Source organism: Conger conger, chromosome 6, assembly GCF_963514075.1.
Source record: "Conger conger chromosome 6, fConCon1.1, whole genome shotgun sequence".
Taxonomy (NCBI): domain Eukaryota; kingdom Metazoa; phylum Chordata; class Actinopteri; order Anguilliformes; family Congridae; genus Conger; species Conger conger.
Window position 1 is genome coordinate 46,411,671 of NC_083765.1, and position 26,225 is coordinate 46,437,895.

At 45.7% G+C, this 26,225-nt stretch overlaps 1 protein-coding gene across 1 annotated transcript in view; it reads left to right on the top strand.

Moving 5' to 3' along the window:
* The first annotated feature begins 1,806 nt into the window (after positions 1-1,806).
* The window catches only part of maml3 (mastermind-like transcriptional coactivator 3), a 179,163-nt gene continuing 154,744 nt past the window's right edge, over positions 1,807-26,225 (top strand). Inside the window, exon 1 of the mRNA XM_061246109.1 lies at positions 1,807-2,722. Coding sequence (XP_061102093.1) covers positions 2,357-2,722 — 366 coding nt within the window. The 5' untranslated portion in view covers positions 1,807-2,356. The remainder of the gene's footprint in view (positions 2,723-26,225) is intronic.

Below are 26,225 nucleotides of genomic sequence, written 5' to 3' on the forward strand. Positions count from 1 at the left end.
AGAAAGTTTATTTTTCTTTGAGGTGAAGAAAAAGAGTTCAGCAATAATGTATTATTTCATGTTTAAGAAGGGAGTTAATAGGAGCCAATGCCAGGACTGAAGTTTCCCTTCCTTCTCCTGGCTCCGCAGACTCCTTTAACTCTGAGCAAATAGACACAGTTGCTCATTAGCTGAAGTAAATTTATCATTGCCACAACTGTGGTGGCCTTCCAAGGCTTCAAACCTGCACCACACCTTCCTAGTCACCACTCTAGCTCGCTAACAAGCGGCATATCCATCACAACACTTCTGACGGCTGTGCAACTGTTCCACAACACTGTGGGTTGTGTCGACTTGTGACCCAAAACCAAAATGACAGTTTTGCATAGGCATGCACAGGTACAAAATTCTGATAATATACCAAAAAAAGAAATACAGTAAAAGGAAAAAAACTCTAGCCTAAAATGCTTGATTAATACTTACTCCTGACAATATTTCAACAATACTAGGTAAAGGTGTTAATGTAAGTGTTGTAGTACAAGAAGACGAGTGGGATTTAAACCCACAGCCTTCTGGTTACAAGTCCAGGCCCGGAGCTATCTTGCTCCACACTGCTCCCCTGCGACTCCTTAGAGCTTCCCAGACACCTCGGTCTGCTCCAGGTCTTACAGGACAGACTGCCTGAGCACTGCTGCTGGAGCAGTAGGGAGAGAGGGCTGGGGTATGGGCGGAGGGCGTTGGGCAGGGTTCTGCAAGAATCATCACATGGATCAGCTGGGGAAAATACTATCCGCCCCTGGCTTTGAGTGCTCAAACACAGTGCAGTAGGGAATGAAGTGATGATTACTGTGATGGCTATTACAAGCAATAGCAATATTATATTCCCATAAGTTAATGTAAAGGTCAAAGGTTGAAGATCTGGCTTGGGCTGTACTGTGCATGGATGTGAACCAGGAAGTCAGTGGATCAATATTACATAAAAATAATATTTCTGTTTGAGAAGATCCCTGTGAATGGAAGACATTAGTTGTTTATTTCTTACACAAGCAACTATATATATAAAAATGTATTTTCAACATTCATCAACATTTGTCAACATTTAGATAGATAGATAGATAGATACTTTATTCATCCCGAGGGAAATTTTAGGCATCCAGTAGCTTATACATACACACATATACACACATATCTCACACACATAAAGATCAAAATCACTGTAAGAAATAAAGAGCATGTGAAGTGATTACAAGGGCCTAGTAGGGACTGGCCCTGTGATATATTGACCATGATAAGGTGCTATGGTAGATTGTGTGCAATGGTGGTAGCAAAAGTACAAAGTAAACATTTATTGAGAAGATGGGGGGTTCATTAAAAAGAATGCTTAAAATATGTGTTATTCCATGCTGCAAAAGCTATGTTTAATACAACAATTTCAGTATTAACAAGGAGATAAAATAAAAAAATAAACAAAAAACAAAATTAATTATCAAGCATAATTACTTTTAAACATCTCTCCCGTTGTTGACTAAGTGCAAGTTTTTACTGTTGCATTTTAGTATTACATTCTCGAAGCAGACAAAATTAGCATGATTTGACTTGTACATAACTACCATAGAAATTAGTTTATGTTTTCCGAAAGCCTACGTAATTGTAGTTTGTCTTCACTTGGTAATCCTTCAAACCGATGTGTTTTCCACTGTTTTTAACTCCACGTATTAAACTGAGCTAATCCAATCCGGGTTTTGCGTGCGGCCGACGGGCTGTTCACAACCTCTTGCTGATTTTTACTCAGCTCTTGTCCTGATATCACTCCGCTGGCATGGTGGAGGAGAGCACTTGATCATTGTGATGGTAGCAGCAGCTGTGTGCGACCAGCAGAATCGGCGTCTTTAGGATTTCATTTACGCACGTCTCTGAGGGCAGGATTTTTAAACAGCTCTTCATGCTTGGGGATTTTACAGACAAACTAACGCGATGCAAGTTCACGAAACCACTCCGGAGGCTTTCCGCCGCGATCGGCAAAACTTTTTCTTATAGGACAACACAATAAAGCAGCGAGCTCGTAACATTGGCTGTTGTGTGTGATGTTCGCTCGTAACATCCGGATCTTCTATGGAGTTACATTAGAACAGTTCTACTGGCCGTGTAAGTGAGCGCGAGGACCGACCGCTGAGCTCGGTCTAACACGCTCCGATTGTGTTTTTTCCCGATCGTGTACAGTATTGTTTTATGGTGTTGCATGGTTGAATTTTACCGAAGGAAGGATAGCAGCCACTGTTTGTTTATAGTCATCTGAATCCCCATTCCTCTTTCCCTGGAAACATTTTTGACACAAGAGGCTTGATAAAGTTCTTCCAAAATACTGTGCACAGACTATATGATGGGGGATTTTGCAACCCCCACTGCTGCGAATGGCAGCAGTATTTGCATAAACAACAATAACATAAACAGCGGCATCAACGCCGGTAATAACAGTAACAATGCGGGAATTCCTAAGCACAGCGCAGTGGTCGAAAGATTGAGGCAAAGAATCGAAGGCTGTCGGAGGCACCATGTAAACTGTGAAAACAGGTACCAGCAAGCCCACGCGGAACAGCTGGAGATTGAACGCAGGGAGACGGTCAGCCTCTATCAGCGAAGCCTGGAGCAGAGGGCTAAGAAATCTGCTAATAATAAGCAACAAAACAAACAAGACCCCGAGTCGGCAACCACGGCAGAGCAGAGAAATAACACACTGATAGCGGTAAGCAACGTTAAACAACCCATTATACCCCCCGTCCCATATTACACCCGCAGTGGAAATGACTGAAATGTGTTTGGGTTTGCAGTTAGTGGGGAGAAAAGCACTTAGGCTACACAATTAGTTAAATCGTACTTCCGACATCATATCCCCCCAAACTTTCGCCCTTAGCAGTAGCATACTGTGTGTATTTTCGGAAATGGAGATCAGCCCTTTACAGCCCTCAGAACTTTACAGCCCTTTGAGGGCAATGTTGCTTTGCTTTTAAAACTGTCCCTAGTTGAAGCAAGCTTTACGTTACATTTCTGCTTTTAAAAATATATTGTGTGTGAACTGTCCTACTATTAACTTGCCCCTACTTTTACAAGCTTTTAGTAGGCTATTCTTTCCCAGTACCCAGAAGTTTTAGTTTCGCAAGGCTATCAATTAACTTTTAAACAAGTCAAATCAATTAATTTAGCTGGCTGATAAAAATATGTTTACAACGTCCATGTCGATGTTAACAACACACTTTCATCTTAAACTAACGGTTATGGCTGTCACGTTTTCTGTATTGTTTTCGGTTCTTTGTAGAAGCAAGACATGATGTTTTACGTTTCAGTAGCAACTGTTGTTGATTACTATATGTGTGCACCTTTCGTTTACAACGAGTCTGTTAGAACTTGTTAATGTCTTATGTTTATTCAAAACATTGTCACACTGACTGTCGCTCTCTTTGCAAAACATCGAACTCCATGTCCATGTGCTGTGTCAATGTTTCTTATGATGATAGAATATGAATGTTTGTACTAAGATCTCTCAAGACGTTGTCAAGATTTTCGTGTCTCGTTTTCCGAACAGAGAATATAGTCCCACCCGCCCCCCTCAAAAAAAAAAAAAGATAAAAAAAAAAAAAAAAAGGCTACGAACAAAAATCAAAACAAAAACAAACCGGAAGCTAATAGAGGCAGTGGCACATTGCTGTTCTTCGATACTGGATTGTTCAACAGCAGGCTACTAGGTAGCCTACTTTGCTAATGCAACTGTTGTTCTGAGTCACTTGGTGTTGTAATTTAATTATATGGCGGATCGTTTTGTAGTCTTGGGGCTATCGCTTTGTCTAGCCTACTTGATATTGTCCAGCGCGTCAAGTTAAAGTGAGAGAGTCGGGAGAGCTTGGAGAGAATTTAAGGATAACCACAATCGCCCAAGCTTAATCAACTGTGAGCATGTCAAATGTCATGTTTTCATCTCCACTACAAACTGAATTATTTTAGGGTCAAGGTGAGGACTTTGTTCATTTCGTTAAGGCGAGGAGTCTACCAAACTGGCTTATCTGTTGATGAGCGGTAGTTGCCCGTATACTAGTCTCTCCTTTTACACAATGCACGTCTATCAGTCATATTGTGGGGAATTATATTAAATTCCTCGTCAAAATAAAGGCAGGAGGCTACATTTCCCGTAGGATGATACGAAGAACCTGGCCACAAAATCACACGATCAAGGTGGAGGTACTGCTAAGTGAGCAATGCTTTTTTCACGGCGATCGGGATTTAAATTCCATCCGGCTTTGACTTGAGAGCCTTACGCTAAGGAAACACCGTGAACAAATCATTTGCATTGTAATAACATTAATTGTCGCCAGTCGACGCAGCTGAATTCACATGTTGCTACAAAACGAAGCGCCCCTAAACGTAGCGCTGTTCTTTTGTGTTTCAATGGTCTGCCTGTCTTTGAAATGCAAAGTGGATTTCTTACAACCTTCCGCTAATTTCGGAAGGCGACGAAGGTATGGCGAGCAGTGTCGCTTTAAGAGCCATGTTAGCGAGACAGTGGCGATTGTGATAGGCAGAGACCTCCCACTGGGTAGTGTAGACATTATACGGAACCGCCCATTAACTGGTAGGCAACAAACACTTAAATTTTGAGGGATTACCACTTAAAGATACAGTAGCCCTTTAGTGCAGAAAGCAGCAAAGTAGCCGGGCGGCGGGGTGAAATCAGTTCATTAAGTAATAGGCACAGAAATAACATTCAGCACGCTAACGTGGTGTAGGCTACTCTACTTATTTTCCGGTTAGTTTGCAAGCTTCAGGAAGCTACAGTTAAACGTTTCTGTGGGGGCTAGAGTTAAGCGTTTTATTAAGTAGTTCTACCACTGGATTTGGAAAGTTCTGAATAAAAAAATTGGGTCATATTTTGATCTTTGACCTCAGTTATGTCCACAGACATTTCCTCCGTTTAAATAGCCCATGTTTATATAGTTAGTTTACCCAGTCCACGTTGTAGCCTACACTAGACTGTTGTCTGAATATACATGGACAGGCATGCCTGGCATAAATCGTAGCAGTACACAGTACACAGTTTAATGTAGAAAATGCACTGTCAAAATATGAATGAAACAATCTCTGTTTTAGATATAATTGATAATTGTGATATATTTTGAATCCTAGTAGTCCCCATCAGTACATTGAAACAAAAGTGCTCAAAATAATATCCAGAAAGAGTACTGAAACTGTTGTGTTAAACCATTCTGTACAGATTAATCCTGTATTGATATTGCGTGTTTGATTCAACTCCGAGTTGAAAGTTCAGTGTTCACAGTTATTTGGCCCTTTTTTTGTGAAAGTAATTTCATGAAAGTAAAAAATACACTCCAAGCTCTTCAACTGACAATTTTGATGGGGGTACAGGGGGGGGGGGGGGGGGGGAGCAGAAATACACAGGGGTTAGCTGGACCTGGCAGTGAAACAGAAACAGAGCGATCAAACGCCCGCGTCAGGGACACAGGCTACTAAATCAATGATGGGAAAATGCTGGTTTTGCCCAAGCTAATTGATACAAAACTCTCAGTTTTGATGGAGAAGTGTGTTATCTTTCTGTGACTAATAGCAAGGTCCAGAATATTTAATTATTTGACCACAGAAATATGAAGCGATAATTTCAGTCAGAGTTGAAATGAATGTCTGTTTCGGCCAATCTCAAAGAGAGCCTCAGATGCCTGCTAAGAGGAATTCATTGATATCATAACTTTTCCTCGCCTCAACAAGCTGAGTGAATGGCAGATTTATTTGCACTGAGTCAATTGTGCAGAAAGAGTAGTATCCGCCTTATACAGTGCAGACACAGAGAAAAGCTGTCTTAATTATCAGAATCTTTCCCCTTGTAGCTATGAATGGACATATCAGATTATTCAAAAGCTGCCTGGGGAGATTGTGCAGTAGACCTTAGTGTGCTAGCAGAGTCATGTAGTTGGGTCACGCTAGTCATGAATTGAAAGACCAGCAGTTTTTAATAAGACTTCTTTTTTTGTACATGCACATAATATAGCTATCCGTGTAATTATTATGCTGATTAATAAATCAGTGTATGGATAGCTAGTTTTCTATTCTGTACATTAGCTACCCTTTTGTGGGTCTTTGTCTCCTGAATGCAGCTTCTGTTAGAATAAGATAGGCATTAATGGCATGACTTCATGCCTGTTTCTAGCTCGAACAGTCCTGTTCCTCTGATGTCACGGCTCCCATCAAATATTATCAGAAAAAAATAGTTGTTACTGACTGAATATGATTATAGCAATCTATTTATATTTGGATATATTTATTGGTAAGTAACTTTCATTGTATTTCATACAATGTTCTTGGCATTTGTTTCAGCTACCTAACATGGACTGTAGCTGTGTTTATTGCCATGAAGGCCAGCCATTTCAGAAGGTGGTTAGAAATATTGTTTTATGATACTGAATCTCTTCTGATTCAACAAAAAATGTATTGTATTTGTTACTATATTTGTTTTATATCTTGTTAAGCATTTTGCATGGCGACGAGTTAACTTTACTTGGCTAATTTATATTTTCTAGCTAGGTTGCAGTGTTGGCTAATCAGAAAGGCAGTTGGTAGCTAGATGTGGTGAGTTCTATCTTATGCAGTGTAAGGTGGAGTTAGTGTTAGCTTAGTCACTCTGAGCAGCTGCTGACTTTGCATTGGACACTTCTGAGAAATCAGCCGTCCTTTATTGGACGATTTTACATGCTACCCACATTTCTGTAGTGCTTAGTCTGTTGAATTTTCTAGATGATCATGTTGAAACTTGTTAATGGGCTGTAAGGCGCATCTAAAGGAAAAAAGTGATAGTTTGACCACCAAAGAACCCAATATTAACCCCATAATACTCAGCAGTGTGCATCTTCAATTCATAAATTGAATTTCAGTTAATTTCCTGAATTTGGCTGAATGGAAATGAAATTGATTTTAATCCTACGTCTCTGCTCAACACAATGTTGCTTTTAAGATCGCTTGCAGTGTTTGGCATGCAGTATACACTTTCTTAGTGTGCTATTTTTCCATTTGTTGCAGTTAGTTCAGAGGCAGAGGAACCACGCTTGACATTTAAGAATAAGCGACTGAGCGTGTATGACAGTGTGACCAGTTGTTAAGCAAAGGCATTAACTTTATTTCCTTTGTTTAAGAGTGAGTTTTGCGCCATTTTCTGCACCCTTTGAAATATGTATTTAGGGTAGCACCTGATCTCTAGTTGCTTGAGCTCTGCCTGCAATGTGACCAGTTGTCCTGTATTAGTCAGTAGGGCACTCCAAAGAGCTGCGTTATTATTTATGCTGTCCTCACATAATAATTGATAATTGTTATAGTAGTATAGTGTTATAGTATAGTGTTTTTTTCCAATGGGGGAGGGGCGGGTTAACAGCGCACCCTACCTGCAACCCCCATGCTGCTGTGCAGAAATACAGTACGACAGTCAAATCAGGATGACGTACAAGCACAAGTCAAACACTAACCTACTTTGCAAGTACTTTGCTCCATGTTGGTTGTCAAGTCCAGCAACTTTAGGAACAAGCCCTCTGTATGAGTAGGTGTGTGTAGACAGAGGAGTTGTTCTCAATTTGATTTACCCCTGAAATGACCTACCTAGCTTAAACGGTGAGGTTTGAAGCTTTCTCTCCCTGTTCAACCACATCCATACGTCTGAGATACCTTTTCAGAACAGTACTGTTTTTTGTTCACGAAAGCAACTGTATTAATTATGATATATTTCCCATGGTTTATAATCATAATAACAATATCTGTAATTGTTTTTGTCTAGGAATGGCATTAGATGTTACATTGATTATAACCAACCAACCATTTTATTATGGGTCATTTCTGTCCAACAGGATGAACCATCTTACATTGTCGCCTTCTGCGTGTACAGTTAGCTGTCTGTTGTTGGTCTTTTCTAAGGAGCACGATGAGTCCCACTGTTTCCGGGGCATAGTTTTGCTTGCCATAGTTTTCACTACAGTTCCTTTTTTTGAGGGGTGGCATAGTTTTTCTGGACTGTACAGCTTGAGCCTCCAGCAGCTTGTTTTGGTCCATAACTCAGGTCGTTGGATGCGGTGCTCATTCTTTAGCCGTGTGAAGAGGGGCTTAAGCTGCTTTAACAGCGGCGGTGTACAATGGCGGAAATGTCCAATGACGAGGAGCCACTCGGCTCGCTGCTCCTCTGGTTGTTTTGTCGCTCACTGATCTTGGGAAGCTGTCACAACGTGACATATCTCAGAGATTAACATCTCCCTCTCTCTATCGTGACAGGGCAGTTTGTCTCAGAGGCATGCTGGCCAATGCTGCAGGTTAATTCATCCTCCTCCCCACTCTGCTCTCCTGATTCTAGCCTATGAGACCCCCGTCCTCCCCCACCCACTTCCAATCTTTCCACATGAACAGCAAACCCAGGCAATGCACAGGACTTTCCCTATGTGCAGGGTGCAGCAATGCACAGGACTTTAACTATGTGCAAGGTGAAGCAATGCACAGGACTTTAACTATGTGCAGGGTGAAGCAATGCACAGGACTTTAACTATGTGCAGGGTGCAGCAACACACAGGACTTTAACTATGTGGGAGGGTGGAGCTTGAGCTCTCCTTCTAGGTGTCTTGTGTCAAAGGGTGTTGCTCACTCCATTTTAGCAAAATAAGGGCAAAGCAAGTTTCAGGCCCGGTTCTGGGGTTGTCGTTTTATTGGCTTATTCGGTTTGGCCTTATTCTCAGCAAGTGGCCTTTGTGTAAGCTGCCTGTTGTATAGCAGGGATCATGGTCCTCCTGGTTTTCCACCCTCCTTTACCTGGGAAGACTGTCTGTCAGTAGCACTAATTAACTGGGAGAAAAGAAACTGGGGCTGAATTTGGATTGCAGTTGCCAGAGTTGATGATCCCTGCCATATAGCCTGTCCAGTCGAGGCCCCTGGCTCCGCCCCCCCCCAGCTCCGCCCGGCAGTCGAACCTCCTCATACCTCCCACCCAGGGAGGGGCGTCTCCTCCTCTTCCTCTCCACCTCTAAAGAACTTCCCATCTTCTTGTGGCGTTTGGCTCTCACAGCGAGCGAGCGAGCGGCCCATTACCACCAGTCATTTTCCTGGCATGACGCTCGCTTACGGACCGCTGTCAGTGAGCAGGGGGTCTGGAACCAAGCCGCAGAGGCGGACATTTTAAGCGGTGTGTGCTGCCCCTCGGCCCTGCTGCACACGCACGGTGTCACCGACGTTACTGGCCCGATTCTCATTCCACCGTCTTCTCCTTTAGACACACTTTCATTCATGCTAAGCTGTAAAATATTAAACTGTTTGGTGCTGTTTGCAGTTGGTGTCTGAAGTGGTAACTCTCTGGTGGAACTTTTCAGGTTTAAGTTTAAAATTTCACACTATTTTCGGGGAGGTAGGTCTTTTCATAATTTAAAACGTAATTGCTTTTTCACATATTTTCATAGCTGATGAATAGGAACGAGAAATATATAAAAAAAAGTGTTTCTAGTATATTTAATAATGTGTCTGTTTATTAGTTATTGAGCTGTATTTTTTATTTATTTCAACAGTAATTATATAACATAATTGTGTGCAGTTTGCTTATATAACACAACTTATGGGTGGCCTGTAGTGTAGTGGTTAAGGTAACCACTGGGACCTGCAAGGTTGGTGGTTCGATCCCCGGTGTAGCCACAAGTAGATCTGCACAGCCGTTGGGCCCTTGAGCAAGGCCCTTGATTGCATTGCTCCAGGAGAGGATTGTTTCCTGCTTAGTCTAATCAACTGTACGTCGCTCTGGATAAGAGCGTCTGCCAAATGCCATTAATGTAATGTAATGTAATGTAATGTAATGTAATGCTATTGAAAGGTCAGAAATGGGAATCCTGTAGGATAATTGTGATCAGTAAACTAGTTCAAAGTGTATAGTAATAGGCTTGTTAAGAATGCATCTCTGCCTTGTATAGCATGTCATTTTTCATCAAGCGTATGTCCCACTTTTCATGTCCCGGCATTTCCCATTTCCCTTTTCAATACATTACATTGTGGCATTCATGAGAGGATCATATCCAGTGACGTACACAGATTGCATTTTTTCTTCCCATTCATACGTCCATATTCATCATGTAAGCGTTTGTGTTCCAGTGTTTCCCATTTAATTTACGGGTTGACAATTGACCAATTCCATTTATTCAAGACACCAGTCCTCATGGCCCACCAAAGATGGTCCCTGGTTAAGATGCTTGTTTTTTTGTTTGTATTGAGGAATTGAAGAAGACATTTGCCTGCTGCACAGGCTGGTTATTAAAAATCGTTTATCCATCTTCACCGTAGTACACCTTTGCCTGGAGTTTCACAGGGCCGGGCATTCTGGGTAACTTTGCACTTGAGTTTTCTCTGGCGTTTCCTGTCCTGTCCCCCCCTTTAAGGGCGCGTTCACCTACGATTCCACCCAGGATTCGATAGAGGGCTGCTCTCCTGTGATGTGTGAAGGCCCTGCACTGTGCCAGCGCAGCCAGGAAAAGGCTGTCTGAATTCCAAAGGCACTTTCGCATTTTCACACTTGGCTTCAAATGCGGGGCAAGAAGTGCTCCACCTTAATTGTGTGTTAAAAAACCTGTAACCCCAAATTAGCCTCACAGAGAGACTTCTTTTTTCACTCCAGTGAGAGACTCTGCTGCAGGATGAAAAATAGTGTTCTGTCCAAAGTGTTCTGGGCAGGTCCACAGGTCCGTTTTCATGTTAGTTGGTTCTAATTATCACCTGTGGATATTCGGAACTGCAATACAATATTCTTTTTCTTATCGTCTTGCTTTCTCAGGATAATGATACTTGAGAAAACGGCGCCATTTATTGTATTGGCTGCAGCTGAGTCAAATGGTGTTTTTGTCTCGTGTGCATGAACTGTGAGAGAATTTGACTGCGTTAACTTCCGAATCAGAAGACAACGGAAGATGTGGTCACATGAGCACAGCCTAAAGGAGAGGCTCCTGGAGAGAGGAGCTTCAGGCAGTTAATCCCTCATTTGAGCAGCAGATTCTCTTCAACGTTGTTTGGATGAATCTTGTAACTTGTGCTTTCGACATCGCATTCCTGCCATTGTTTGGGCGTAACATACAATTATCAAAATTAACTGCTGAGCTGGCATCAGAACATTGGCCTGTGAGGTCATATAGGCAATGTACCTTAGTTTGCTGCTGTGGGGGTCTGTTATGCTATTTATTGATTTTGTTTGTGTCTGAAATATCTTTTGCACTTATTTGACTAATACTATTTGTGGTATGCTAGAATGCGCACAGATTGTGCTATAAAAATTCCTTGTTTTTTTTGTTTTTGTCGAACATTGTGTTTAACCACTGCAATGCATACAATCATGTAGACACGGGTCAGGAGCTTCAGTTAATGTTCACATCAACCATCAGAATGGGGAAAAAATGTAATCTAAGTAACTGACCATGGAATGATCATTGGTGACAGAAGAGGGTGGTTTGAGTATCTCAGAAACTGCTGATCTTCTGGTCTTTTCACGCACACAGGTCTCTAGAATGGTGCAAATTAGAATAATAAATAAAAAAATAGGAGAATGGCCAGACTGGGCAAAGCTGACAGGAAGGTGACAATAATGCAATAACCACACATTACAACAGTGGTATGCAGAAGAGCATCTCTGAACACACAATATCACATCATAACTCCAAGTGAATAGGCTACAGCAGTAGAAGTAAAAAAGAAAAAAGAAGTATAATAAATACATAATAAAGTGCTCACTGAGTGTGTATATATAAATATCATTTTGTGTGGCTGGGGAATGGTTGGTTCGTCCAGCCACGTTGCTCACCCACCCCCCCCCCTCTCTTTACAAAGGCTTACAAACCGCCTTTTTACTGTAAATGTAACTCCTCAAGTCCGCGTTGGGTCATAATGTTTGCAGGCACAAAGGACGTTTTTATGCCAAGCTTGTGTGCAAAACGGCTTAAAGTTGTGCCCTGGAATTCCAGCTAAAGGTCTCCGCCAGCTTCTTCTGGCCTTTGTGAGGTTTCCCTCCCCCGGGCTGGCAGCGTTTCTCGCTGCGTCAAGCTTTTAAGGGCAGAATGGACAGTCCAATGAGGGCACACGAAAATGCCACTTCTCCGAAATGTTGTAAGACTGACCAGCGGCCCTTTGCCAAAACCTGAGGTTCAGTAGGCCCTGAAAACAGCTTGCCGCTCTTATCCGAAAGCGAGAAAGGACTGCCGCTTCCTCATTAAATGGTTAAAAAGGAATTCTGGCTCAAAGGGCCTGGAACCGCTAAGTTAGGAGAGGAATTATTTTGGCATGGGGGCTTGCAGTGCCAGCCTTTTTCATCCTCTCTGCTCAAGGTCTGTGTCTAGACATGCTCTCGAGTTCCTTCATGGAAGGTGCTGTGAAAACGAAGCGGGTTCAAGGTCTGCTGTGGAGAGTGTGGAGCTTTGTGGCAGAGGGCCTAAGCAGGGATGTCAAAATAGGGGTAGGAGTGGTGTGTTGTCACTTTGCACTGAGGGTAGTTCCTCCACTTCTTCTTGTTGTGGTGCCAAGTTAGAAAAGAATTTGGTAATGGCTCAGTGATCGACTGGTCTCCTGTATAGGGGTGTAGTGTGTGGGGGGGGGGGGGGGGTGTGAATGACTTGAATTCTGAAATGGAGCAACCCCACTTTTAGGGGGTCGGCCATTTGCAGCTGTAACTAGCACTGCACTCCCACGCCCTCTGTTCCTCTTGTGTTTTTAAAACTTTTAGTTTTCAGCTGAATGAAGGCAGCTTTAAATGGGTCAGACATGTATGGGGAGAAGGGGGGGTGTGGGGTGTGGGGCGGGGGATCCTAGCCACACCAACACATTGCATTTCCTGATGGCAGTTACCGAAGACACTGTTGCTTTTACTGTAACGCAGAGCTCCTAGTCGCTGGTTGTAGATGTTTTTAATTTGAATCCTCAGCCCCCACAGCCTCCAAACACCCACGCACACAAGCATGTGTAAGCGCTCGCACGTGCATGGCAGAATGCCAGCTTCGTCAGATGTACACACCAGTTGCTGTCTGCACAGAACATACGCGAGTGCGACCGAGCTCATAAACCACGTCCTCCACCCTGAGCTTGCTTGTGTTCTTCACAAAAGGCGCACGTTTGGACACTTTCTTCCATACCTTTTGTTCTTCCCTTGTGCACATAATGTGTTCATCCAGTGTAATTGCCTGTGTCCATTGGCGGGGTGTGAAGTTTGTAACGTTAGCTTGGTGTGAAGGAGTGCCCCAACATGAATTCCAGAAAGTAGCATTTCGTGAAACGTGGGAGACTTGTAAAACCGTATATCTTCAGGATCAGTGTTGGTGTTGAGGAGTGGTATTGCTATGTGGGTGCAGTGGCGTTTAGCGGACTCTTATCCAACGCAACTTACACATTTCTTTCTATAGTTACATAGGATTCATTTGTGCGGTGTAGCGGATATGTGCTGAAGCAGTTCAGGTGGAGTACCCAGCTTAAGGGTACATAAGCAGTGCCTTCACTGGGAGTCAAACCTGCAGCCGGTTGGGGTATATGCCCAGTTCTCTGACCGTTATACTACACTGCCACCAACACGCTAATGGAAGGTTAGCTTGACGACTGAATGATGATCTGCTTGATGTCAGAGTAAATGCCATTTTAATATAGATTGTGGCTTAAATTTGTGTCATTAATGTCTGTATTTTTTAAGAGATGATATGAAATCTGAGTGCATATTCAAGCACAAATTGCTTGGGGGTGGGGGGGCTCACTTATAACCATAAACCTCTTAAAAATTTGACAAATGCTAAATATGTAATTGCAGACATTTTCAGCTCAAGCTGGGGATTTCTACAATCTCTGTTACTGTTACTTTATTCTGTTCATAATGGCTAAACAATTACTCACTGGTAATGATATCATCATTAGATGGAAGTTTTGTTATGAGTACCGTAAATAGAGTTGCACATTTGTGTAGCCATTAGAAGAATCATACTTTGTTGAAAAGGCAAGCAAACGCGCATCTGAAAGATTCTTTCTCCGGTTGTTTCCCTTGGTAATGCATTCCTATCAAACTTTCATTTCTAAAATGATTATTACGCCTTTGAATATGAGCTTTAATGTTTTTTTCAGAATTCTAAGTCAGTGTTCTAGAACTGCTTTGCTTTCAATTACCAGTAGTGATTTTTATATCAGTATTAGAATATTCAGGTAAGGTCATTCCAATCACATTGTGATGTCACGCCTTCAAGGGTTAAGCCTGTGCATTAGTTTGGTAGAGGCTCGTACTGTGGTGAGACACAGAGAGTGCACGTCATAAGAGCAGTAAAAACAGGGACATGGGTGCAGAATAACAAGTAGGGCCTGACTGTAATTAAAAATGTTTTTGACAAATCGACAGGATGACTTTTGTGCAGGGCTTTGAGTTGTGAAAGGGGGTTTATTCTTCTTCTGGTGTTAAAGAGCTGGGAGAGCCTTCAGAGCATCTTCTCTTCTCGGGGAGCTCCGGGCTCAGCGGCAGCCTAAAGTTTGGAGTCGGCGTGTGGCGTATCTGAAAAAGACTGCACTATTTATGTCGTCACCTGGGGCGCAGGTTTCAATGAAGAGACAGACAGGATTCAATCTGGAGCTTTGTACTTAACTTCTGGATGATGAAATTATCAAATTGTTACTTTCTCTCCCCTGATTGCTCGTACAATACCAATTTCACGGTCTCGGGAATTTACGAAAGGAAAAAAATGCGTTAAGGAGTCGAAAAAGTGGAACCGTAGTTAATTTGGTGCTTGGATAAGGACACTGCATTTGTGTGAGATTTAAAACATTAAAACGGTTCCTCACTCCCTTTTTTAGTGATAATCAGAAGTATTAATCAGCCGCAGGATGGGAAATTTGGTAACTGAATTTATTGTCAGAGTGGAACTAGGATTCCTGATTGTACCCCTTTCCTACGCAAGGTGGGGGGGGCTTCCTCCTCTAGTGCCGATATGGGTGTCCGTACGATTGAGCTTTTCATATCGGGAGAGGGCGAAGAGAAGATATCCGGCTAAATGCCAAATTATTCCTGGTTTGTGTTCCAGCCTGTATGTTTTGCACGGTCCTCTGTATGTTTTCCCTGGAGACCCAGCTTCTGTGGATCTGTCACCGGCTTGTCTTACACCTCGGGGGACAGACCGCTAGTGACCGACCCGCGTTCAGCTGCGGTCATCTGAGCCAGGCCTACAAGGCCGACCGCATCGACCGCTCCCCGTTTCTGAGCCCTGACCGTGTCTTCTCCGGCCCCTCTCGTGTTTCCGTAGCCACGTTCGCCGTGCACGCGGCTCGACGCCTTTCCCGCGTTAACGAGGCTTCTCCCTGCCGGCTTGCTGTGTGTGTGCCTCAGCCAATCGAAAGCCTGTTTGCTGGAGCCTCCTCACTCCTGGCACCAGTGGGAGCCTATTGTGTGGAGAGGGCTGGTGCCTGTTCGCGGGGGTGTGTTGTGCAGATTCCAGTTGAGTTCCAGCTGAATGCGGTTCTTCTCTGCGCTGGTGGGGGTGTACTTTTACAGGTGCACGTTGTGAATAACGTTGAGAATAGTGAGAGGCTGTGGGCTGAGTGAGTGTTGTGAATCTGAAGGTGTTTTTGGCCTGAAATGGCTCTGAAGCCTGGGGGAGGTGGCGGTGTGTTTCTGAGGAGTGGGAGATGCTTCTCCATGAAGGCAGGGTTGTTGCTTCACTCTCGACCCTGTGACGTTACCCCCAGACCCTGTGATGATACCCCCTGACCCTGTGACGTTACCCCCAGACCCTGTGAGGGCACCCCCAGAGAACCCTGTCGCCTCTCCTCTCACATCACCCAGAGAGGGGAAGAGAACAACCCTCCCCAGAGTATGATGTGAAAATCTGCTCTCTGAGACAGAGAGGTCTCTGCCAGGAGGTGCTGCTCTGAGACCGTGCCCCCCCCCCCCCCCCGCCCGGCCCCGGTTATGTCTGAGATGGATTCCGTTTCTCCAGTTTGCTGCTCACCACCTCCCCCGGCTCGGAGGAGCGGGTCTCAGAGTTATGTGCTGAAGGGCTGCCGCTGACCTTCAGAAAGCGGTTTGGCGGCCTTCGCGCCCGATGATAAGCGACTGCGCGGGCCGGGAAGACGGTGACCTCATCGGCCCCGTCTCCGCCTGTCCCCGTCTCCGCCTGTCCCCAGCCGGGCGCTGCGGTTGTATCACCGTCCTGTAGCTCTTCACTCCAACCCTGACCGGGCCCTCCTCATTCAGCCAGAGATTTCATTCAGCTGCTACTTAGTAGAGTCAGGTGTGCCAAATTTGGGTTGAAAGAAAACCAGGATAGTAGATCCAGGAACAGGGTTGGGCGGCCCGGAGAATTCCAGAGTGGTGAGGTGGCAGTTTTATAATGCTGTGGTCACTGATGGAGCCTCACTGTCATCACCGGGGCGAGGAGAGCGTGCCGGTCAGTGACCGGTATTTCAGCGGTTAAACCGCTCTTTGAAGTCGTTTTCTCCGCTTCCTCCGCCCGAGAGCTGTGCCCTGATGTCCGCGGAGAGACGAGCGATTGGCAGCCCTGTGAATTCTAGGTGTGTGTGTGTGTGTGTGTGTGTGTGTGTGTGTGTGTGAGTACACCAGGCGTAGAACCCTCCTCTCCCGAGTTTGGAAACCATGGCAACCGGACAGGTCCGCGGGCCAGCCGGAGGAGGCGGGGCATTGGGCGACGCAATGGAATCCCAGCAGCCTCAGCGCCCGTGGCCAGCGGAGGAGGGACTCCCTCCCGCGGCCGTGTGGGGCGGCGTGTGCGGGCAGGAAGTGGAAGCCCATTCCGCTCTCTCCCGCGGCGTGTAAACGTAGCCCCCTGCCTCCTCCCTCCTCCCTCCCCTGCCTCCTCGTTCTCCTCGTTTTGGGAATGAATTATTCAGCGTGTAGGTCGGCAACACCGGCACAGCTGAAAGACACCCACGGGTGGTTCTGTGAGAAAATTAAAAACCCAGGGAAAGTGCCTAGTGGGCTCCATTAAACACTTATCCCTCTCCGCTTGCATGTCGAGGCTGTTTCTGAATCCCCAGTTATATAGGCTGGTTTAATGTTGGCTGAGAGGACAAACAGAACTGATTTCTGTTAGAAAACTGGCCTGGGTGCCCTTTAACCCTGTAAGGTGTGAGATCACAATATGTGATTAGAGTGTTTGTAACTGAGGATTCTAAGACTGATGTAACAGTCAGTACTGGTAATTGAAAGTAGTGGAGTTCTAGAACACTGACTTAGAATTTTGCAAAAAAACATTCCATAACGATGGAAGAGGGTTTTAAGTGAACTGAGCCCAAGAACTCCCATCAGTCCAGTGTGTGGCATCTGTGCATGCTGCTCGTGGTAGTCCCTCCGTCTCTGGGGGACAGTGAACTGGAGGCAAGCCCCTGATGGCACAGGCCTCAGGCTTCTATTGTAGCGCAATAAAAAGCTTTCCACGTAATGTAGAAAGTCACACTCGAGTGGGCAATGACAGGCCCTTTGGCTAATTAGCTGTATTCTTACTTTTCTTTTCTTTTTAAACCGCCCTCTAAATTCCAGTTCCCTCTTTTTAAAAAGTAGATGTATCGCTGGAGACGCGGTATGAATAGCCTATACCGTCCTGACGGTGGTTGGAATCCGTGCACCAGCTTTCTTTATCTGGCCAGCGTTAAAGGGAATCCGTGCACCAGCTTTCTTTATGTGGCCAGCGTTAAAGGGAACATTAGGTAATGGCTTTTTGACAAAGGAGCGTGTCACTTCACATTCAGGTCTCGGGGACGTAATTGCAGTCTTCGGCGAACGAGTTATCCAGGGAAAGATGGCTTCCCCCGCTTTGAATGGCTGTTAAGATCAGTTTGTTCCGTCTAATTGTCAGTTACACACAGGTGGCCTGGCGCTGGAATATGGCTGATAAATGGGAGACATTCGTATGACTCTGTAAATGCCCTTGAGGGGGAGGAAAAAACTGTCTGGCGAATGCCCAGAAGGATAGAGTAGTGTTGGTGTCCTATCTGTCCTTTTCCATGTAAATTCACGTGCGTTTGCTCATGCTTCCACTTACAACTGAGATAGGTTTGTAAGTGCCCTCCCTCTCTCTCTCTCTCTCGCTGCCTGTACATGTATGCACACACACACGGGTGGACACGTGTTCCCTGGTGCTGAAGGTGAAGGTGCGTGAGTGTGTGCGTGAGCGTGTATGTCCTGGTTGGTGTTGGCAGGCCTGTCGGTGTGGTGAGGGCACTGTTAACGGGTGATGGGCGTGGTTCTCAGATTGCCAGGTGTGAAAAAGAACCCCTGCAGTATTAATGTGGGAGGGAGGTGGTGTCCGTTGTTAAGAAGCATTAAGAATGAATGAGGGAGGCGGATTTGTGGTTTGGGGACGTGGGGGGGGGGGGGGGGGGTTCTCTGCATGGAGCACGTGACTGATTGAGCAGACTCCCTCCCTCTCCAAACTGAGGTCAAAGGGCAGCTGGTGATGGGGCAAAGGGGGCGGGGCGGTACGAGGACAGGACTGTCCGATTGGTGGGGAGGACGCTGCAGGAAGCCGCCTCCTCCTCCTGAACGCCTCCCGGCTCATCCTCGCCAGATCCCGAGGCCCCCAGCCGCCTTTCCCACACCCCAAACACTGACGCCCATTTGCAATATTCTTACCAAGGAGGCCGATTTGTCAACTCTTTGCCGGTTTGAATCCTTGAGATGTTACACGGATTCTGCCTGACACAAACAAAAGGTCAGCCACTGTGCAATTTGTCAGTTCTGCACTGCCTGCTGATCTAACGACTGAGAGATTATCTCCCATCTATACCCTCCCCACCATTTTATTGTCTTTGTTGAGCTGCAAACATTAAGATAATCTTACCAAGGCAGCAAGTGTCGAGTGCCAGTGGCTATTCGATCCGTTTGGATGTGCAGGTTATTTTGGATGTGCTGGTTAGTGCTGGTTATTTTAGATGTGCTGGTTATATTGGATGTGCTGGTTAGTGCTGGTTATTTTGGATGTGCTGGTTAGTGCTGGTTATTTTAGATGTGCTGGTTAGTGCTGGTTATTTTGGATGTGCTGGTTAGTGCTGGTTATTTTGGATGCGCTGGTTATTTTGGATGTTCTGGTTAGTGCTGGTTATTTTGGATGTGCTGGTTAGTGCTGGTTATTTTGGATGCGCTGGTTATTTTGGATGTTCTGGTTAGTGCTGGTTATTTTGGATGTGCTGGTTAGTGCTGGTTATTTTGGATGCGCTGGTTATTTTGGATGTTCTGGTTAGTGCTGGTTATTTTGGATGTGCTGGTTAGTGCTGGTTATTTTGGATGTGCCGGGCCATGGTTTTCTCTAAACGCAGGCCTGGGGTAGTCATGTGACTGCTGGCTGAATCAGGTGGGTATGTAAACACCTGCTGGAATGAAAGCTAGCAGACGCTGAGGCTGATGTTAGCGTAGCTCTGCGCTAGCACGCCGTTTCGCTTAGTTTTCTGTCACTTCCTGCCCGGGCTTATGCCGGTCCATCTGCTGGGCCCGTCCAGCCCGCGTGTGTCCCGGGTTAATCCCTGGATCCCGCCACCGCCCGCGGTCCCCAGGGCTCATCTCCCCGGGGCTCATCTCCCGGGGATTAAGAGAATAAACCTCACCGGCAGAGCGCAGATCAAATCCACCTCTAGCGGGAATTACGTTCCTGAACCCGCCGGCTGCAGTGGAGGGCGGTGCCTTCAGCACCTCCACCTGGGCTGTTCCCATCTGCTGCGTGACACCCACATGCAGTTCCCACAATGCATCTGGAGCTCAGCAAGCTGCCAGAAGCCTGGTGCAGCACTGCAGTGCAAGTCTTGCTACCAGGAGATTGTGTGTTCCAATCCCCAAAGAGGCAGTGTTTTTTGCACCGAAATGGGCTCCTCATGATAGGAATAAGAATTGTAATTGTGGTAGGACTAGGTCTCGTTGTTGTCGTTGCTGTTATCGCTGCCATAGTAGTAGTAGCAGTAGCAGCAGTAGCAGCAGTAGTAGGGGATAGTACTAGTCGAGCTCATACTCGTCAGGGCAGTAGTACGCTGATACAATACTTAAGTCTGTCACAGCTCTCGCAGGATGAATTAAAAATAAACACAGTTAAAAATAAAATGATAATTTCATGATGTCTGTAGTTGTAATGTTGATTTGTTTCACAAATTACATTCACAAGTGAGTACAAAGGGACACAAATATTTAATCCAGTTTGTCTTTTCTTGTTGCCCCTTTTTCAACACACTTTTCCTCTCTGACCTCCCAGGTTGTGGAAGTGGTCATTACTTTGGTCGTCCTATTTGTGGTGTGAATCAGTGACAGAATCTGCAGGCAGTGAAAAGAGCTGGGAGGAAAGGTCGACCTGTATTATTATTCATTTTTATTTTATATCTGAGCTCACAACACCCGCTGTGATTTCAAGTCTCGCGGAGGCCACAGGTGAAATATTTCCCTCCCACGCCTGGCGGTACAAAGCGAACGTAAACACCTTATTAGCTCTCCCCCTGTGATGTCACGGCTGGCCCTGACTCGTCCGCGGCGCGTGCGGTACGACAGGTTTCACGATGTTCGGCGATCCCCGATGGCGCGGTCGCGTCGATAGCCATTAGCGGGCGGGGCGGAGTAATCGCGTTCACACGGGAGAGCGGCGGGGAGCTCAGAGGAGAAAAGGCTCATTATTTGATAATATTGCAGGTAATAAGAAAATAAGAGAGGGCACTGAGGTGGGGGGGTTATGAGGGGCCCTGCGATGTCGCCCTTCCCCCTCGCTCTCTCTCTCTCTTGGGGCGGACCCCCGCATATGTTCTGTCGCCGAGCGGTCGGTCGCGGCGTGCAGTTTTGCTTCCGGCCGTGGCCTGTGGCTGTTCGGTGGGGGACGTGAGCTTGGGGGTGTTCGCAGAGCGGTTCGGGGGGGGGTGGGGGGTCGGGGATCTCTGTAACTCAGTATCAGTATCGTCCCCCCCCACACCTCCTGCCACCAGATGCTGTTTGTCCGGTCTGTGTTGACAGGCAGGCTAAAGGTCCTGACCACCGCTAACGGCGCTAATAGCAGGAACATGGACTGCCTGCCTCAGAGCTCCCAGGGCCTGCAGCATCCATCCTCACGTCTGGGCCTCAAATCCAAATCCGGCCCTGGTTTCATTTTCTCCCAGGCAATTATTAACTGAACAATTTGTGCTGCTGATTGGCCAGACTCTTCACACCCGACTCCCAGGTAAAGGGAAGGTGGAAAACCAGCAGTCCTTGGGCCTCGAGGACTGTGATTTCAGCAACAGGGGCCTATAGCATTGGTATACATCAGCATGTTTGATTGTAAGGTTTAATAAGCTAATGGTGATTTCCTGGTTAAATGTTGATGTGCAGTTTCAGTAGTTTAACTATTCAGGACTGCTTGAAGCAGGGGGTGGCCCAGTTCTGGATTGTGTGTCACTGTCTGAGGATTTACCAGTGTGTGTGTGTGCACTGATGTAGTGGTACGAGCTACTGCTCGATAGTGTGGTGAGGTAGAGTACACCAGCCATTTCCCAGTAGCCATTGCTCTTCTCCTAGTTGTTCTTCAGGTGTTCTTGGAGAGGTATGATTTTTTTGTCTTTGGCAACAGGACGTAGGCACCCACACAACACATTCAAGTGTAGTAAAATTAATTCTGTAGTCTCACCCTCAGTGGAAACGCCTTGGCTAAATGTCATCACGTACACCTGCTTAGGTTTTTAGAACTGTCTACCAAACCTCTAATACTAATTCGGCTCAGTTGAGACCCTTACCCTTTCATTTTCTAGGCGTGAGAGCATTGCATATGACTGCATTATACTGAGTGAATCAGTACATTTCCATAATTATTTTTTTTAGAAAAAAAAAAAAAAAAAATGTATGAAGTAAAAACTTTTGGCTGATGGGTTGTCAAGGACGCTATTAAAGGAGCTACTGCATATCGCATTCTGACAGCCCTGTGTATCATGGAGTCATGGAGATTTGTTATTCGGACAGATCTGGGGTAATTTTACAGATTGATGCAGGGACCTTCAGAAAGACGATTCCTCCCTAATGAGAGGTAGTTTCATGACATGAACATCAGTGACAGTGTTGACCATAACAAGGAACATGCTTTCAATCATTTTGACCAAACGTCTATGTTTGTTGTTCCTTCTCAGTAGGTTGCCTCTTACTGTCACTTGTTTTCAAGCTACGGTTTAGTTTTCCAAAAAATGCAGTATATCGTAAATAGAGTTATGACCATGAAGTTGTGTCTTATTTTAGCATCGTTATAGCATCTTATTTTCTTTATAGAAAGCTCATTCCCGACCTTCACAGATGTGCCAGGACTGTACATAGCCATGTAGTTTGGTTGCTAAATCAGAATCCCATATGGGAGCTTTTCCAACAGTTTTTTTGGGAATATTTCTCCCTGGAGTAGTCGCCAGGATGCCCTGCTGATGTGCTCATCAACCGTACAGGCGATTCCACTTTGTCGCTGAAAGAGTGAACAATCCTGGACACATCGTTGCAGCTATCATATAGATTATAAAACGTCCTATCGCCTCTGGGCCCGGCTTTAGCTGGAAGCGGATGAGTGTGGTAGGCTTCACATAAGCATTTAGTTCAGTTCAGTAAACCCTGTCCCCAACGGGCAGTTTGCGTGCAGCGTTTAAAATCCATATGCATTTGACAACCACACAGAACATAGACAAAACGGTCAGCAAACAGGGACAGGGAGGAGCTTAAAAGATTGTTTAAAGGAGTAAAAGCAGCTATTGCTGAAGTAGTATTTAGAAAATGTGCAGATTAGGTTTTTTTAAATGCATGTTGAGCAAAGATGAACCCCTTTTAAAGGTACAGCTTCAATGGCTGAAGGGGTCCAGTACTGTGTGGTTTCAACGTGCAGTGAGTAACAGGTTAAATTTGCGAGTGAGCCGTGTCATCCAGGATGGCGGTTGCCGTATGCCAGATGTGGCTGCCATAGAGAAGGCTAAGTTGGGACATTCCTGTAATGTCTGAGCAGATGTTCACCGCTGTGATTTTTTTATATTTATTTCTTGCGGGGGATTTCAGTGTCCGATCAGATAGCCAGCAAACCAGCGGCATTGTTGTTAATTTATTTAAACATCGCTTACTGTTAATTAACGTAATTGGGATCCTTTTTAATGGTCTTTATTGAGATGACTATAATTGTAAATGTGCTTAATGGCTTTGGTAGCTGGGGACAGGATTTTTAAATTTGTTGAAATGTCCTTATCACCACTACGGTAGGTGCGCCTGCACAGGTGGCACTTCTGATGCACTGCAGGCATCTCTCTGTCCGCAGGTTTGTCCTGGAGATTAACCTGTGACGTCACGGCCAGGGACACTTCCAGCAGCGCATATACACCAGGGATCCACAGAGAAATATAACCCAGGGATCCACAGAGAAATATACACCAGGGATCCACAGAGAAATATACACCAGGGATCCACAGAGAAATATACACCAGGGATCCACAGAGAAATATAACCCAGTGATCCACAGAGAAATATAACCCAGGGATCCACAGAGAAATATACACCAGGGATCCACAGAGAAATATAACCCGGGGATCCACAGAGAAATATAACCCAGGGATCCACAGAGAAATATACACCAGGGATCCACAGAGAAATATAACCCGGGGATCCACAGAGAAATATACACCAGGGATCCACAGAGAAATATAACCCAGGGATCCACAGAGAAATATAACCCAGGGATCCACAGAGAAATATAACCCAGGGATCCACATAGAAATATAACCCAGGGATCCACATAGAAATATAACCCAGGGATCCACATAGAAATATAACCCAGGGATCCACAGAGAAATATAACCCAGGGATCCACATAGAATATAACCCAGGGATCCACATAGAAATATAACCCAGGGATCCACATAGAAATATAACCCAGGGATCCACATAGAAATATAACCCAGGGATCCACATAGAAATATAACCAAGGGATCCACAGAGAAATATAACCCAGGGATCCACATAGAAATATAACCCAGGGATCCACAGATAAATATAACCCAGGGATCCACATAGAATATAACCCAGGGATCCACATAGAAATATAACCCAGGGATCCACATAGAAATATAACCCAGGGATCCACATAGAAATATAACCAAGGGATCCACAGAGAAATATAACCCAGGGATCCACATATAAATATAACCCAGGGATCCACAGTCTCACCCAGAAAGGGCCGGTGTGGGTTCTGGCTTTTGTTCCAACCAAGCAGTAACTCATCTGATTCTACTAATCAAGATCCTTGGCAAAGACTCTAGTGGCTGAATCGGATGTGTCACTGCTTGGTTGGAACAAAAGCCTGCACCCACACCGGCCCTTTCTGGGTAAGATTAAAGCTCTCTGATAGAATATTATCTGTGTCATCAATATATGTCTCACCATCTAGACATTTTTGGTCCCATCCAGCATTTCGGCATCCCTGGTCACTGCTAAATGAGCTAATTGCCTGTACACACCAACCCTGATTCAGTCGTAGTTTAGATGAAGGTGAAACATTTCATATTGGGACACAAGAAGGAGTCTTCCGCTGTCATTTGTGCATTTATCAAGAAATGTTGCCAATGTCTCGGTGTAAATTTCAGGACTACTTAAATAATCAAGGCCAGAAGTTGGCATGAAAACCAGAAATGGATACACCCCTGGTTCTCCATCTCTGCTGTAGAGGAATAGGTTTGTTTTCAGATATTGACAGTGTGCACTGGGTTTTTTTTGACTGTGGTGTGAGCCCCTGTCCTTGCTTGGGTTGGAGGTCACTGACTGGGCCCAGTATAGAGCAGGCTGGGTAATCCACGGAGGCCCGGTGACTCCGGGTTGCCAGGGATACACATTAACGACGCCGTGGTGCTCTACCAGTGCCACAGAGCTGAGCCGGGGATATCCCACAATGCCCCTGGAGTAATTCCTTGACCCCGGCGTTTGAGTGGGGATTATCTGACATTAGTCCGTACAGAGGATTCTCACTGGCTGTAAACCTCCCTCACCATGGCTTCTTACCACACTGCCTCTCTGTCTGTCTCTCTCTCTATCACTCTCTATCACTCCCTCTCGGTCTCTCTCTCTCTCTCTCTCTCCCTCTGTTTCCCTTCCTTTCTCCTCTCTCTCCCCCTCTCTCTCCTCTCTCTTTCTCTTTCTCGGTCTCTCCCCCGCTCTCCCTCCTCTCTCTTTCTCACACTTTCTTATTCCTCTCTCTTACGCTTCTTTCTCTCATTTTCTTCCCCTCTCCCTTTCACTGTCTCTCTCACACACACACACACACACACACACACACACACACATTCTCATTTACTCCTAACTCTTACGCTTTCTGTTTCTCACCCATTGCCTTTTCTGCCCCCTCTCTCATACACACACACACACTCACACACACACACTCTCTCTCTCTCTTTTTTACTCTTCCCTCTGCTTTGTCCCTCCCTCTTCCCTCGCTCCTCCTCTCCTCCCTCGCCGGTATGCGCTGGGCGCTGGGCTGAAGTCCGGCGCCCCTCTCTCTCCGTCTCCCTGACTGGAAAAATGCGGTGTGTCGGCAGGGCCGGCCGGCAGTGGCAGGGCTCACGCACTTCACACAGCTTAAGGAATGTTACATTTCAGTGTGTGTGCAGCTTCACGCAGCCCCTCACGCAGAAAGCAGGCTGCTGTCGAATGTCACCACAGTGCGCTCCGTGCTCTTTAAACGCCGCTTCCCGGCGGGCCGTTTGTGTGGCTGAATTATATTTACACATCGTTCATTCGCATTATTTTCACTGACTCACTTCTTCTCACTTGCGCAGGTAAGGGGGCAAAGGGTGTCATGCTTGATTGAGTCGGAGTGAAGACCGATTCTTTCATTCTTTGCTTTCATTTTTAAACTTTCTGTTGCCTGTTAATTGGCTCACGATAATGCTAGCCCCTTGACCGGTTCTCGAGTGTAGCTGCGTCACCAAGACGCAGGTTGAATTCGACATGGTTTAATACCTCCCCGAGATCTTTGTAGGAATCTCCCCATTGGAGGAAACTGAGGGGTGTGACCCCTGAGTTAGGTTGATTGACAGCTCAGAGATTCTCCATGGCCACCCTGTTTTAGGAATTGAATGTACGGCGTACCGGTCAAACTGCTTCTCCCATCCGCATCCATGGGGCAGAGTGGCGTGTCGCATGTTGCAAGGTCTGGATCCTTGCAAGTTGCAGTTTTCCCCCTAGCTGTGCAGATGCCGATTGGCACACACTGGCTGATGCTGGCCTGTGC